Source organism: Sorex araneus, chromosome 9, assembly GCF_027595985.1.
Source record: "Sorex araneus isolate mSorAra2 chromosome 9, mSorAra2.pri, whole genome shotgun sequence".
Lineage (NCBI taxonomy): Eukaryota > Metazoa > Chordata > Mammalia > Eulipotyphla > Soricidae > Sorex > Sorex araneus.
The window spans coordinates 42,623,988-42,639,761 of NC_073310.1; the positions used below are offsets into that span (position 1 = coordinate 42,623,988).

General features: G+C 40.4%; 1 protein-coding gene across 2 annotated transcripts in view; it reads left to right on the plus strand.

The window, feature by feature from the left end:
• LIN9 (lin-9 DREAM MuvB core complex component) overlaps window positions 1-15,774 on the plus strand; it is a 66,902-nt gene that overhangs the window by 41,579 nt on the left and 9,549 nt on the right. For both annotated transcript variants that reach the window (XM_055147047.1, XM_055147048.1), the window contains 4 exons: window positions 4,735-4,868; window positions 10,315-10,434; window positions 10,690-10,791; window positions 14,777-14,857. In XM_055147047.1, coding sequence (XP_055003022.1) covers window positions 4,735-4,868; window positions 10,315-10,434; window positions 10,690-10,791; window positions 14,777-14,857 — 437 coding nt within the window. The remainder of the gene's footprint in view (window positions 1-4,734; window positions 4,869-10,314; window positions 10,435-10,689; window positions 10,792-14,776; window positions 14,858-15,774) is intronic.

A 15,774-nucleotide genomic window follows, 5' to 3' on the forward strand; every position in this document is an offset into this window, starting at 1 on the left:
ACCCCTGTGCATCACCAGGTGTGACCCCCCCCAAAAAAAAGAAAGAGTGTTACTGTTTAGGGAATATAATGTCACTACACCACATCTGACACAGGGTGTGAGCATCTCTTTACTTCTCTTTCAAGCTTTCTCCCTCTCTCTCTCTCTCTCTTCTCTCTGCTTCTTTAAATTTCCAAAATGATAGAAAGTGTGAATGGTGAAGAGACTCGGGAAACATCTATATATCTGCTTTAGCACATTTTGTAAGAGGATGTTTATTAGGTATCCATTACTCTGAATATAACTCTGAATATAACTGAAGATAAATTGGGGCATAAGAATATTTAAAATTACTGATTTGTTACAAAATCCCTGAGAAATTGAACTGCCTGAAAAGTGATATATGGGCTCTCTAAGTCAGACAAGTAAAAGGAAAAAAAAGTGACAAAGATGTGAAAGATAAAATTTGCAGAAGTAAAAGTAGATTTAAGATTTAACAGCTTCTGGTTAGCTCAAATTCTGAATTCTAGTCTGCAACTGAGGCTCCAACCAGTAATCTTTAAAGTTGACCCTTGAGGGGCGAAGCACAGCGGGTAGGGCATTTGCCTTGCACGCAGCCGACCCGGGTTCAAATCCCAGCATCCCATATGGTCCCCTGAGCACCGCCAGTAGTAATTCCTGAGTGAAGAGCCAGGAGTAACTCCTGTGCATCGCTGGGTGTGACCCAAAAAGAAAGAAAAAAAAGAAGTTGAGCCTTGAAGTTTCTGCTGAAATATAAACTAGAGTGACCATATAATTTATTTCCCAAATAGGAATATTGCTTAAAGTAAAAGAGGAAACGCTGTTAATAATTGAACCAGAGTAACAGATGTAAATGAACATTGTCCTAGGTTAACTGACTGAGAATGATTTATGGTCACTTCCTTAAGGGATGTTTTGAAAATTTTTTATTTTGGTGGGAGGGGCATTGAGGGAGACACACCTGGCAATGCTCAAAGGCTGTTCCTCGAGGAAGACTGGGGGTCACTCCTGATGGCATGCCGGACTGAACTCAAGGGTCCTCCATATTTTCCACTAAAGGGAGATGCTTATATTTGAGTTATTATTTTTTCTTATTACCAGTATTCTCTCAATCAGTTTATTTTCAGGGGAGGCACAACCAGCTGTTTTCGGGGGCCACTCCGGGTTCTGAGTTCAGTGGCCACTTTTATTTAAATAAAATTTTAGAGTGGTTGTGTGCGTATCTCTTGTTCCAGAAAGTCCTCAGATCTGTTTGGGTTAGGAAACACATGTGAGTTGCTGTTAATTTGAAAGTCATCTTAGTGTTACTTTTTCAGAGAAGACTTCACAAGCAGTGCTTAGGGGATCAAGATCCACTCCTAACAACAATCAGCCCTGCTGTGGGTATGCCCAGTACTTGGGCCTCTTGGTGCTACTGGGGGCCACCAGGGCCTCACCCAGCATGGAGTGCCCACCCACACTCTAGCCCTTTGGGTCTTCTCTCAAGCCCCCTTAACTTCACTTTTTGCCAGAATTTCCTATATTTATTCCACCTATTCATTTAGATTTTCAGTACGCTAATGTGCTTATGGGAGATGACCCTTACAAGGCTTAAATTTTTATTGTTTCCTTTTGGGGTCACACCTGACTGCTCAGGGCTTTCTCCTTGCTCTGTGCTCAGGGAACATTTCTGGTGGTGCTTTGGTGACTGTATAAGGTGCTAGGGATCGAGCCCAGGTCTGATGAGTACAAGGCTGGCGTCTTCCTGTGTTATCGCTCTGCCCTTCCACCCACTTTTTTCCCCTCTCTCCCACTGAGCTACTTTCCCAGCCCACACTTATGACTGTTCTCCTGCTCAAGTCAGGAAGTATTGCATCTTGGTCTTACTAAGCTGTGTGTTTTCTTCTTTTCTGGTTGAAAAAGAAGATTGCTGTTAGTTTGAAAGTCTTCACAGATTTAACTAAGAGAATCAGGGTTGCTTCCTCTTTTAGCAACATGGCTGCTGCTTTTCCTGACATTAATAGAACCCTTTCCCTATACTAGTGACATTATTTTCACCAGCCTTATTACTCATGGCAGGGGTGTGAATAGCCTCATAGAGAAAGACCATTGATTTGCCCTACACTACCTAAAGATTTTCCACATCTTTTTTTTTTTTTTTTTTAATCAAAGTGTTTTCCTTTTTGCTTTTTGGCCATGCCAGCAGTCAAACCAAGGGCCTCTGGCATCAAGGCAGGTGCTATACTGCTGAGCACATCCACATCCCTAGCCCTTTTCTTTATTTGTTTGTATTATAGTAGAGACTGTAGGCATATATTAATTATTTGTTAATTTCCGCATTTGGATCTTTTCTTGTACCTTAAATGTTTGTCTTCAACAATTTCTACAGATTTTTCAAAGAGCACAATGTCTTCACCGTTAGAACTGGAAGTCCTTTTCTATATTTTTGCTTCTTCAACTTACCATTTTTTTATAACTATTTGCATTTCCTTTAACCTATTAAAGTCAGAATGGGGGCCAGACAGAAAGTCTACAGAGCTGAAGGCACTTGCCTTACATACAGGAGACCCCAGTTCAGCTCCTGGCACTGCATGTTAGTCCCCCAAGCCCTACTATGAATATGTCCTGAACACTGCAGGGTATGGCAAAACAAAACAAACTAGGAATGATAGTCTCCAACAGTTGTATTTTAATCAGTTGATCTTTTTAAATAGTTTGTAGAGAATATTTGTGTTCTATTAAAAGTATTATATGTTTTTGTTCATAAAAATGTCTTTTTGGGGGGAGGCTGGAGTGATAGCATAGTGGGTAGGGTGTTTGCCTTGCACACGGCCGACCTGGGTTCAAATCCCAGCATCCCATATGGTCCCCTGAACACTGCCAGGAGTAGTTCCTGAGTGCAGAGCCAGGAGTAACCCCTGTGCATCGCCAGGTGTGACCCAGAAAGAAAAAAAAAAAATGTCTTTTTCTTTTGGCTTTTTGGGTCACATCCAGCGATGCTCAGGGGTTACTCCTAACTCTACACTCAGGAATTACTCCTAGCAGTGCAAGGGGAACTATATGGGATGTCAAGGATCAAATCCAGGTCCCTAATTCAGTCCTTTTTTTTTTTTTTTTTTCTTTTTGGGTCACACCCGGCGATGCACAGGGATCACTCCTGGCTCATGCACTCAGGAATCACCCCTGGCGGTGCTCAGGGGACCATATGGGATGCTGGGCTTCGAACCTGGGTCGGCCGCGTGCAAGGAAAACGCCCTACCCGCTGTGCTATCGCTCCAGCCCCCCTAATTCAGTCCTTTAATACTACTTGTTCTCACATTTTTCACTCATGTTAGATTCTTTTTTTTTTTTCTTTTTTGGATCACACCTGGCAATGCACAGGGGTTACTCCTGGCTTTGCACTCAGGAATTACTCCTGGCAGTGCTCAGGGGACCATATGGGATGCTGGGAATCAACCCAGTCAGCCTCATGCAAGGCAAACGCCTTACCGCCCTACCCGCTGTACTATTGCTCCAGCCCCTCATGTTAGATTCTTGCTTGGATTTTCCTACTGTTTCTTCATACTGAATTTAAATAATAGTTATACAAGAATTCTTAAGTTGAGTGATCTTCAAGACCTCCTTTCCCCAAATATTTGGTGATAGATAGACCTAGTGCTTAGCACGTAGTTCTGTGGTCTTGACATCACTTATTACAGAGGATATAAAGTAAAGTTATTAAATGGAAAATATACATGGACCAGAAGTACAGCAGACTAGGTGAAAGTTTTCCATACTTCCCTGTCTACAATTTCACTCAGAACTTAATTAATGCCTCCAGCAACACGTTCTGTGCCAGAGAAGCTCCTACAGTGTCCAAAGCCTTTATTTGGGGGCTTTTTTGTTGCCCAATCTGGAATGCCTAATTGGAATTCTAGAAGGAAAACAGGTGTCCAGTATATCCTACAAAATTTGCACACACAAGTCTAGATATGATAAAAATGTTTGCTAATATAGGAACATTGAGAACACTCAAAATTCAAATTCCCATATACTAGCTTCCAGGCAAGGCTTTCTAAAGAATGGAAGTCTCTTGAGCCTAGTATAGCACTGTAGCACTGTCGTCGATTTGCTCGAGCGGGCACCAGTAACGTCTCCATTGTGAGACTCGTTACTGCTTTTGGCATATCGAATACTCCACGGGTAGCTTACCAGGCTCTGCTGTGCGGGTGGGATACTCTTCAGGCTCTCCGAGAGGGACAAAGGAATCCAACCTGGGTTGGCCGTGTGCAAGGCAAACACTGTGCTATTGCTCCACCTCAAGCCTCTATGCTATTGCTGTGCTATTGCTCCAGCCCGAGTCTAGTATATTAATTTCTAAATACATTGTGTGAGTGTGTGTGTGTGTGTCTGTCTCTCTCTGTGACTGTTTGAACTGTTCCTTGTACTTTATGCATTAATATAATGACCAATATTATTTTTGTTACTTTTATTTTCAATTTGGGGTTTATATTCATGTTTTAGAAATATTTTCCTTAGTTTAGTACCTATATATTATTTCATTCTTTTGTAAAATAAAGTTCATATATTGTTTGGCTTTTTGTTTCAAATTTATTTTTGTTGTTTTCTCTAAGCCTAAAATAAAGTGTGTGCTTTTTTTTTTAAACTGTAGTAGACAACAAATGCTACTGTACTGCTCTTTAATTACATGCTTGAAGCAGTTTTAAATATATGATTACTGTATTTCCCAAACATTGTGTCTTTTTTGTTTCTTAGCACGATTACGTGGTGTTCATGATGGTCTGTTCACTGGACAAATAGATGCTGTGGATACTCTTATGGCTACCTATAGAGTAACTTTTGATAGGGCAGGGCTCGGAACCCACACCATCCCTGACTATGAAGTTCTTGTAAGTAACATTTCATAATGTTTGTTTTATGCCTATTAAGTATGTTATAGAGAGTTTTATTTATTTAACTAATTCTCTGTTTGTTTGGGGGCCACACTCAGTGGTGCTCAGGGTTGCTTCCTCTCTGTTTAGCAGTCGCTCCCGGCGGTGCCTAGCGGACCATGAGCCCAGGCCTCCCACACTGCAAAGCATGCACTCAGCCTACTGCACATTCTCTGCAGCCCAAATACTGTATTTTAGGATAGATTAATGAGTTCTGGTCACAGAGGAAAAGAGTCTTAGGAATTCCAAGCCCTGGCCACTAATTTTATTTTATTTTTTATTTTTTTTTTTTTTTTACCATCGAGAAAAGAAATTTATTATTTTCTATCACTTTAAATTTAGAGGACCATAACTCAATATATTTACATGAAATAAACATGAGTAAACCTAAACAAAGAATAATGCTAACACTTAGGCTCCCTTTTATAACACTGCTAAAGAAACAGACTATCAGGCATCCTATAGAATATCATGCAATTCTACGTCATTTAAGTCATCATATGCATTAATTGAGAGAAACAAGAATTGTCATCTATACAGAAACCTTGGTATTTCATACTTGGTATGGACAGTAGAAGTTAAATATTATTAATATATTGGGGCCACTGTATTATTATAATTTAGAAAAACAATGTTATGGAACATATCATTGAACACTTTTCAATATAACATAAATTACTTCAGCTAAAATCCTCAATGTGTGAAAGAAATACAGTGTCTAAGAGACAACTAGGGGTTCTTGGTGACACTGAATACCTGAATATCTAGTAAAATAGAAATCTATGAGGTTAAATATGATCAGATGAGGGGCCAGAGAGATTGTTCAGTAGGTAAGGTGCTTACTTTGCACACGGACTAACTTGGTTTGATACCTGGCACCATAAATGGTTCCTGGAGCACTACCAGGAGTGATCCTTGAGCTCACAACAAGGAGTAATCTTTGAGCATTGCCTGGCCACTAATTTTAGAACAAAACTATGCTTAAGAAACATATGTTTTCCAGAAACTAGCATCTTTCTGTTGTACCTTTCCCACACAACTTGAGAGTGAGGGAAGTCACTGCTCCTAACTATGGAATCTTAGGGAATAAGCTACATAATAACATTCTTATTCTTTTTTTTTTTTTTTCATCACAAGCAGGTTTAATTTCACAAAGGAAATAATCAGTGAAGTTGAAAGCAAAATTTCAGTAATGATTTTTTTTTATTTTTTTTTATTTTATTAGTTTATTTTTAATTAGAGAGTCATCGTGAGGGTACAGTTACAGATCCATACATCTTTATGCTCATGCTTCCCCCATACAAAGTTCAATAACCCATCCCTTCACCAGTGCCCATTCTCCACCACCCGTAAACCCAACATCCCTCCCCCCCTCCCCAGACCCGTCTCCCCCCACCCCACCCTGCCACTATGGCAGGGAATTCCCTTTTGTTCTCTCTCTCTGATTAGGTGTTGTGGTTTGCAAAAGAGGTGTTGAGTGGCCATTGTGTTCAGTCTCTAGTCTGTATTCCGCCCGCCTCACCCTTCCCCCACATGACCTCCAACCACATTTTGCTTGGTGGTCCCTTCCCTGAGTTACCCAGAATGAGAGACCAGCCTCCAAGCCATGGAAACAATCTCCTGGTACTTATTTCTACTATTCTTGGGCGTTAGTCTTATAGTCTATTATTCTATATTCCACAGATGAGTGCAATCTTTCTATGTCTGTCTCTCTCTTTCTGACTCATTTCACTTAGCATGATACTTTCCATGTTGATCCACTTATATGCAAACGTCATGACCTCATTTTTTCTAACAGCTGCATAGTATTCCATTGTATAGATGTACCAAAGTTTCTTCAACCAGTCATCTGTTCTAGGGCACTCGGGTTTTTTCCAGATTCTGGCTATTGTAAACAGTGCTGCGGTGAACATATAAGTGCATATGTCACTTCGACTATACTTTTTGGCTTTTCTGGGATATATTCCCAGCAGTGGTATTGCTGGGTCAAATGGGAGCTCAACCTCTAGTTTTTTGAGAATCGTCCATACTGTTTTCCAAAAGGGCTGAACTAGCCGGCATTCCCACCAGCAGTGTAGAAGGGTCCCTTTCTCCCCACATCCTCTCCAACAGCGGTTGCTTTTGTTCTTTTGGATGTGTGCTAGTCTCTGTGGTGTGAGGTGGTATCTCATGGTTGTTTTGATCTGCATCTCTCTGACGACTAGTGATGTAGAGCACTTTTTCATGTGCTTTTTGGCCATTCGTATCTCTTCCTTGGTAAAGTTTCTGTTCATTTCTTCGCCCCATTTTTTGATGGGGTTGGATGTTTTCTTCTTGTAGAGTTCAACCAGTGCTTTATATACCCTTGATATTAACCCCTTATCTGATGGGTATTGTGTAAATATCCTTTCCCATTCTGTAGATAGTCTTTGTATTCTGGTCACTGTATCTTTTGCGGAGCAGAAGCTTTTTAGTTTAATGTAGTCCCATTTGTTGATCTCTGTTTTTACTAGATTGCTTAGTTCCGTGTCATCTTTGAAGATACCTTTATCTTCAATATCCTGGAGGGTTTTGCCGACCTTGTTTTCAATGTACCTTATGGTTTGTGGTCTGATGTTGAGGTCTTTAATCCATTTTGATCTGACTTTTGTGCATGGTGTCAGGTCGAGTTCTAAGCCCATTTTTTTGCATGTGATTGTCCAGTTGTGCCAGCACCATTTGTTAAAGAGACTTTCCTTGCTCCACTTCACATCTCTTGCTCCTTTATCAAAGATTAGATGATCATACATTTGAGGTTGTGTGTGGGGATATTCCACCCTGTTCCATTGGTCTGCAGCTCTGCCTTTGTTCCAGTACCATGCTGAATAACATTCTTATTCTATTGGTTTTATTCATGTATAGCTTAGTAAAATGATTTTATGATATAAATAAATATTACAAAATGATTTTTAAATTATGCAGTAAGGAGTCAGTGATACAGTTGTAGTAGTAGAGCACATACCTTGCATGTTTGCGGCCAGGGGTTTAGATGTCTTGCTACATGTCTTTTTCCAACACTCATGACTGTGTCTCTGGTACACTCTGAGCACTACAGGTGTGACACCTGAAAAAATAAACAGTTGGAAGTCTTGCACTTTAAAATTTGTTATCCTGTTTTATTCTCAGGATTATACTGGGTGAGCCTTAATTACTCCCCCACTCTGCTGTTTGCATGAAGAAACATACATTTCACTGTAGATGAGACATGAGTACGTTGAGTAATTTTGTTTGCTCTGTGGTGCTCGGCATCAGATTTAGAGCCTCACACACACCTACAAACCAAGCAGTATACAAGTGAGCCACATCCCTGGGCCTGCACTGAGTGATTTATTAAAGACTTTTTTGAGTGTTTTTAATTTTGAGTTTTTTTAATATAGTCCATATGAAAACTATCTTTCAAATAAATTTTAAAATTATTTAAGAACTAGTCTAATAAAGTTTTTCAATGCAGTATAATAGCATTTTTGCTTTTTAAGTTTGGGCGGGAGAAGTAGACCAACAAGCAGATCACATTTGCTTTGCATGTGGAAAGCTCAGATTCAGTCCCCAGCGCTGCTCAGTTCCCTGAGCATCAGGAGCAACCCCTGAGCCACAGAGCTGGGAGTATCCCCCACCACTTGACAGTTATGGCAAAAAAAGAAAAAGATAATGACAAATAAATATTGAACTACTTACTTACAGTTTGCTTGTCTCTGAGCTTAATGGAAGATCACTTTTAGCCTTCCTTTTTAAAAAATTTTTGTAATGAGGGGCTGGAGCAATAACATAGCGGGTAGGGCGTTTGCCTTGCACGCGGCCAACCCGGGTTCGAATGCCAGCATCCCATATGGTCCCCTGAGCACCGCCAGGAGTAATTCCTGAGTGCAGAGCCAGGAGTAACCCCTGTGCATCGCCGGGTGTGACCCAAAAAGCAAAAAAAAAAAAAAAAAAAAAAATTTGTAATGAACTTATAATTAAGGATAATTTTTTTTTTTAATCTCAGGTGAAATAAATAAAATCTGGGGCTAGCGGGGCTGGAGTGATAGCACTGTGGGTAGGGCATTTGCCTTGCACGCGGCCAACCCGGGTTCAAATCCCAGCATCCCATATGGTCCCCCGAGCACCGCCAGGAGTAATTCCTGAGTGCATGAGCCAGGAGTGACCCCTGTGCATCGCCAGATGTGCCCCAAAAAGCAAAAATTAAAAATCTGGGGCTAGAGAGAGATAGTACAGTGAGGGGGTGCTTGCCTTGCTCGAAACCACCGATTCCAATTCCTAGCACCTCAGTTAGGGCACATACTAGGCATGTGAGAACACAGTTTGATTCCCAGTATCATATGTTCACCCACTGTGGGACTGGCCCAGGTGTGTCCCCGGCACTGCAGGGCCCAAGCAGCGTCACATACACAGGTGTGACATCCGTTGGCCTGCTGACCTCGTTAGACAAGAGTCTCAGTGGCCCCGTCTCCCCAAAAAACTAAAAGTTAAAAAAAACTGCTTTTCATTGTGATTTTTCTTACCAGATTCTGTTGGACTTAGCTATGAAAAAGTATACCCGCCTAAAGTTTTTCCATTTAAGGATAAAATCTTTTAACTCCCCTTCTTTTCACATTCACCATTGTTTTTCTTTGGTTTTTTTTGATGTATGTGTTGCTGGGAATATAACCCTGGATAGAACCCAGCTCTGGCACTGGGCTATTTCACCAGACCTTGTATCCTCCTCCCACAAAAGGGGAAAATTTCTTCTCTGCTTTTTAGTGCAGTTTTTCTTATGAGAACTCCAAATATTTCTCCCTGGCCAGATAAGAGTTAACTATAATTATAGCAGATAATATTTAGGTAGTCTTTACCACACAGACAACCAAAGGTGGCTCTGGGACATTTAAATCTCTGCTCCTCTAGTTTTTCTCTGTTAATTTCATTTTGCAAGTTCATCCCTCAGTAGCAGAGCAGTGTTCTTTTAGTGGAGAGCCTCCTAAGCAGTGCTGGGGGGTTGAGGAAGCTCTCTCCCACCAATGCTCAGCCAACCAGACCACAGTTAAATGGGAGGGCCCAAGATGCAGTGTTTTAAGTACCCTCTGGAGCCAGGGAGCATCCAGGCCACCTAGATGCTTAGGGGCCTCTGTGGCTCCACTCAGCAATACTTAGGAGGTCGTGTGGTAGAGGGGATTGAACCCAAGTCAGTACTAGGTATGCAGCCTAACCGATGTACTGTCTCCCAGCTCTGCAAAGTAGTATTTTTACTACTCTGACTGATGTTCTAACCTTTTTGATCTATGTAGGATAATACAATCTGTATTGAACCATAGCATATAATTTAATGTGTAGCTAAAGCTGAAATATAATATAAAGATAAAATGAGTGGAAAAATTTATCAAGTTTTGTGGATTACTTTCTTTTCTGTAAGAGTAACGAGCCTCATGAGACAATGCCAATTGCTGCCTTTGGACAAAAACAACGGCCTTCTAGATTTTTTATGACTCCACCGCGGTTACATTTTACTCCTCCTCTCCAATCACCAATTACAGTAAGTAATATTTTTAATCTCATTAGTTTAAATGATTATTATAAATATGACCTTTTTTATTATAGATAACACATGTTTTGTAACAACTTTAGGAGATACCCACATTCTTTGAGTTGATATTTAAATAACGGATATATCAACTTTGAATGTATCTTCCTCTGGTAGAATTTTAATATGAATTATAGTAGAATTTTCTCTTTATCTAGTAATAAAATATTTTTTCTAACAGTCAATGATTCTCTTTTATTTCAATAGGATAATGATCCTTTATTAGGACAGTCGCCATGGAGAAGTAAAATTTCTGGCTCTGACACTGAAACATTAGGTGGTTTTCCAGTAGAATTCCTTATCCAAGTGGTAAGAATGATTTGTTTGTTTGGTTTCGGTTTTGGGTCACAGCACGCCCAGGAGTTAGTCCTGGCTCTGTGCTCAGGGATCTAAGCCGTAACCAAGGTGACTTGGTGGTGCTCTGGGAACCATATGTGGGATATCGGGGTTCGAACCCGGTTGGCTGTGTACAAAGGAAATGCCCTACTTCTGTACTATCACTCTGGAAGTGGTAAGAATTGTTTTGAATATGTTCAATGTCTTTTATGTTAAAAAAAAAAAGTTGACTGTTTTTCTAGACTAACTATCCATCTACCTGCTTATATACACTTTAACATTGTTTTTGTCTTAAAAGTGCTTATTTCCAACAAATTTTGAAACAAGGTATGACAGGAGTCTGAGCAATAGGGAGGGTATTTGCCTTGCGTGGGACCCATCTGGGTTCAATCCCCAGCATCGCATATAGTCCCTGAAACACCGCCAGGAGTAATTTCTGAGTGCAGAGCCAGGAGTAACCCCTGTGCATCACCGGGTGTGATGCAAAAAAAAAAAAAAAAAAAGCTATGAAAACCAAAAAATATACTGGAGATGTTGCTAAGAGTGCAAGCCTCTCACCCTGTCCAGAAAGACTTACAGGTCTTCCTTTTTGGGCTTTTCTTAGGTTTGGTTCTTATTTTGCTATGTTAAGAACTCTAACATGGCACATATTCTGTGAAACTCTGGATGGTCAACTGTTAATAGCTTGTCTGAAAACTTTTATATAGTAGCCTCAATGCATTCTATCATTATCAGTCAGTTCAGGAGTTATAGTACGTGTTGACCAGCTCTATCATTAGGAAGTTTATTTCTTTTCTAATAATAGAGAAGCTTATTCACTTGGTACTTATTGATTAGCTACTAAGAAATCTTTGCCTAGATTGAAACAAGTATAGATATATTGTACAGCTCTATTTTCTTGGATAGCCTGGCTTTTTAGGGTGAATGATTGGTCCACACTTGTTCCCAGCAGTGCTCTGTAGTACCAGGGACTGAACCTGGGCTTCCTGCATGTAAAACATACTCTCAAACCCTTTGGGCTACTTCTCCAGTCCTGCTCTGGCTCCTAAGAATGTAGTCAGGGAGCCAGAGCAATAGTACAGTGGTAGGGCATTTGCCCTGCATGCAGCGACCCGGGTACTCCCAGTTCCTCAGTACAGTGCTCAGGAATCACTTCTGACAGTGCTTGGGAACAGAATATGCAGTGCTGGGGATTAAACCTGAGATTCCTTCTGCATGCAAAGCATGTGCTCTGGACTGTTGAACTCTCTCTCTAGCCCACAAATTTTTTCTTTTTTTTTTTTTTTTTTTTTTTTTTTTGCTTTTTGGGTCACACCCAGCGATGCTCAGGGGTTACTCCTGGCTTTGCACTCAGGAATTACTCCTGGCAGTGCTTGGGGGACCATATGGGATGCCGGAGATCGAACCCGGGTTGGCCTCATGCAAGGCAAACGCCCTACCCGCTGTGCTATCGCTCCGGCCCCTAACCCACAAATTTATTTTTGAAATTTATTCATTTTGAGAACAAGTATATAGCAATTTGCATTTCTCAATTATATGTTGTTAGTTATTGTTACAATGTGAAATTTCTTTGGGGTTTGGGGGCACTTCCCAGGGAGTGCTCAGGGAACAAGACCGCTACTCCTGGTTACACTTGGTCAGCTGGACCAGATAGTTCAATGCTCAGGGTGGTGCCTGCAGAGATTGGATTTAGGACTCTGCACATGCAAAGCACCGTAGCCCCTAAGCTATCTCCCCAGTTCTAATGAATTGTTCGTGTCTTTTGACTTCCAAAAGCACATGAGATATTTGTATGTTAAATATTAAAATTATTTATACAGCTGGGGCCGGAGCGATAGCACAGCGGGTAGGGCGTTTGCCTTGCATGTGGCATCCCATATGGCCCCCAGAAGTACCGTCAGGAGTAATTCCTGAAGGCAGAACCAGGAGTAAGCCCTGAGCATCTTCAGGTGTGAACCAAAAAGGAAAAAATAAATAAATAAAATATGTCTTTTTAACTAGTGGAAGTTAAAAAGCTAATAGGTCATTTGGACAAAATGTGTTTCTGAGAGAGGGAAAGTGAGAGAGCGCAAGAGAAAAAAATGACCAGTAGAGGGAGCCAGAAGGCAAGCACTACTGCTAAATACTAGTAGATTTCACTGCTTAGTTTTAATTTTAGGATCTATGTTAAATGCATAGTGAAACCACTGTTTAAGCGATAAATATAAAATTTATTGGACTGGGAATGTGACTCGCAGGGCTGAAGCACAATGGGGGAGCCCTGAATTTGATCTAGCACCTCATGGTCCCCTACACACCAAACCAGGAGTAGCTCCAAGCACCACTGGGTGTGACCCAAAAAAGAAAAAGCAAAAATGAAATAAAAGTTCTTTTATATGCTGGTAGGATTTTATGAAATTTTTTTGCTTGTAATATAAACTTTGAAGTTGGTGAATATGTGTTTTATGTATTTCCGTTTCTAACAATTTTTACAATGACTGGGGCCGGAGCGATAGCACAGCGGGTAGGTTGTTTGCCTTGCATGCAGCCGACCCGGGTTCGATCCCCAGCATCCCATCTGGTCCCCCAAGCACCGCCAGGAGTAATTCCTGAGTGCAAAGCCAGGAGTAACCCCTGAGCATCGCTGGGTGTGACCCAAAAAGCAAAAAAAAACAAAACAATTTTTGCAATGACTAAATAAACATTACCATTTTTGACTCATTTCATAATTAATAATGAGTTATATTGAGGTTAAAGTTGTTGCAGTTCATGTTACATGACAGGAGATGCCTGAGGCCTCACCTATGCAAGGTATGTGCTTTACCACAGAGCCACATTCCTAGTCCGATGAGTTTTTTTGTTTTTTTGTGGGTTTTTTTTGCTTTTTGGGGACCATATGGGATGCTGGAAATCAAACCTGGGTCAGCTGAGTACAAGGCAAATGCCCTACCCATTGTACTATCGTTCCTGCCCCCCTGCCCCTGCTATGAGTTTTATTTTTTGAAGGGGCTGAGCGATTGTACAGCAGGTAGGGTACCTGCCTTGCAAACAGCTGACCTAGACTCACTCCCTGGCACCACTTACAGTTCCCCAGCTCTCCAGGAGTGACCCAGGAGCACAGAGCCAGGAATACAGGTGTGGCCCTAAAAAGACAAAAAAATAAAAACTTTTCCTTATCTATTACTGTTTGGTTACTTAATTGCATTGTTTATTTAAGAAACAGGATAAATGCTTATTTTTGTAACAATTAGAAAATAGGTTTGTTTTGTAATCTTGGGAACCACAGCTGGAAGTGTTCAGGGGCTACACTTGCCCCTGCTTGGGAGGAAAACTACTTCCTCCGGCAATGCTGAGGGTTTGACTAAGGCCTCCTGCATAAAGCATGCACTCCGACACCAAAGTAAAAAGTTTAATCACTAGTGTTCTCCAACATTGATTGAGTTTTTAGAAATAACAGTTTGAACTGATGGATTTTAATTTGTATTTTAATTCATTGCAGTTATTTTTATTTGGGCACCAGTTGTCTTATTTGGGCATAGTGGAAATATCAGTTTGAGTCCTTCCCTCATCCTTTTCACATGTCCTACTTAAGTGGGTTTTAAATAATGTCAGTTTGGGGGCAGAGCCATAGTACAGCAAATGGCGCGTTTGCCTTGCACACGGCTGACTCAGATCCTATATGATCTCCCAAGTACCACCAGGAATAATTCCTGAATGCAGAGTCAGGAGTAATCCTTGAACATACCTGGGTATATGGCCCAATCTCCCCTCCTCAAGAAAAAAAGATCAGGTTTATAAAATAAAATACTTGTGCTATATTTAGATAGAAACACTTTAATTTGTTACATATATTATATATAATAATAATGTTTATGTCTAAATTATACATTATAATATATAAACTATCTTAATAAAAAATAGCTAATTTGATGTCTGATAATAAAATGCTTGTTCTAAAACATCTCTTCTTTGTCTGTAGACCAGATTATCAAAGATTCTAATGATTAAAAAGGAACATATTAAGAAATTAAGGGAAATGAATACAGAAGCAGAAAAATTGGTAAGGATTTGTTTCTCATTTCTCCTTGATTATATAATTTTCAAATGGTGGGACTTTGATATTAAAGGATTTTAAGATATTTTGTGGAAGAAAATCTTGATATCAAAGCTACTTTAAGGACTGGAATGAGTACGGCAAGGAGGGCGTTTACCTTGCACATGGCTGACCCAGGTTCCATCCCTGGCATCCCATATAGTTGCCCGAATATCTCCAGGAGTAATTCCTGAGTGCAGAGCCAGGAGTAACCCCTGACCATTGCTTGATGTGACCCAAAAAGCCAAAAAAAATTAAGAGCTATTTTAAAATCCTAGTTTGCTGTCACTATCCCATTATATGAATGCATGCTGTGTAAATTAGCAACATAATACATTTCATTACCCCAGGATTTATTATCTATAGCATGAACAACTGAATAAGATTGATGGGTATATTTGGTTTTTTGAAAATTTTCCTAAGTATGGCATCTCCAGGATTGAGGAAGTCATAGTAGTAGAGGTTGTAAAAAGTGATTCAGTAAATCAGGATATATATGTAAGTTAGCATCTTCAGGTTATCTTGACATTTTACATCCTGCTTTATTAAATGAGTCCAAAGTATGAGTCAGTTTTATATGGGGATATACATATATAATTATTTTTGTTAAGAATATATATATTCTTGGGGGCTGGAGTGATAGCACAGGGGGTAGGGCATTTGCCTTGCATGCGGCCAACCCGGGTTCGATTCCCAGCATCCCATATGGTCCCCTGAGCACTGCCAGGGGTAATTCCTGAGTGCAGAGCCAGGAGTGATCCCTGTGTATCGCCAGGTGTGACCCAAAAAAGGAAAAAAAAATATATATACACATATATATATTCTATATAAATAAAATTGTTTTTTGTTTTAATGAAAGTCATGTCTTACAGAGTTAGAGAATC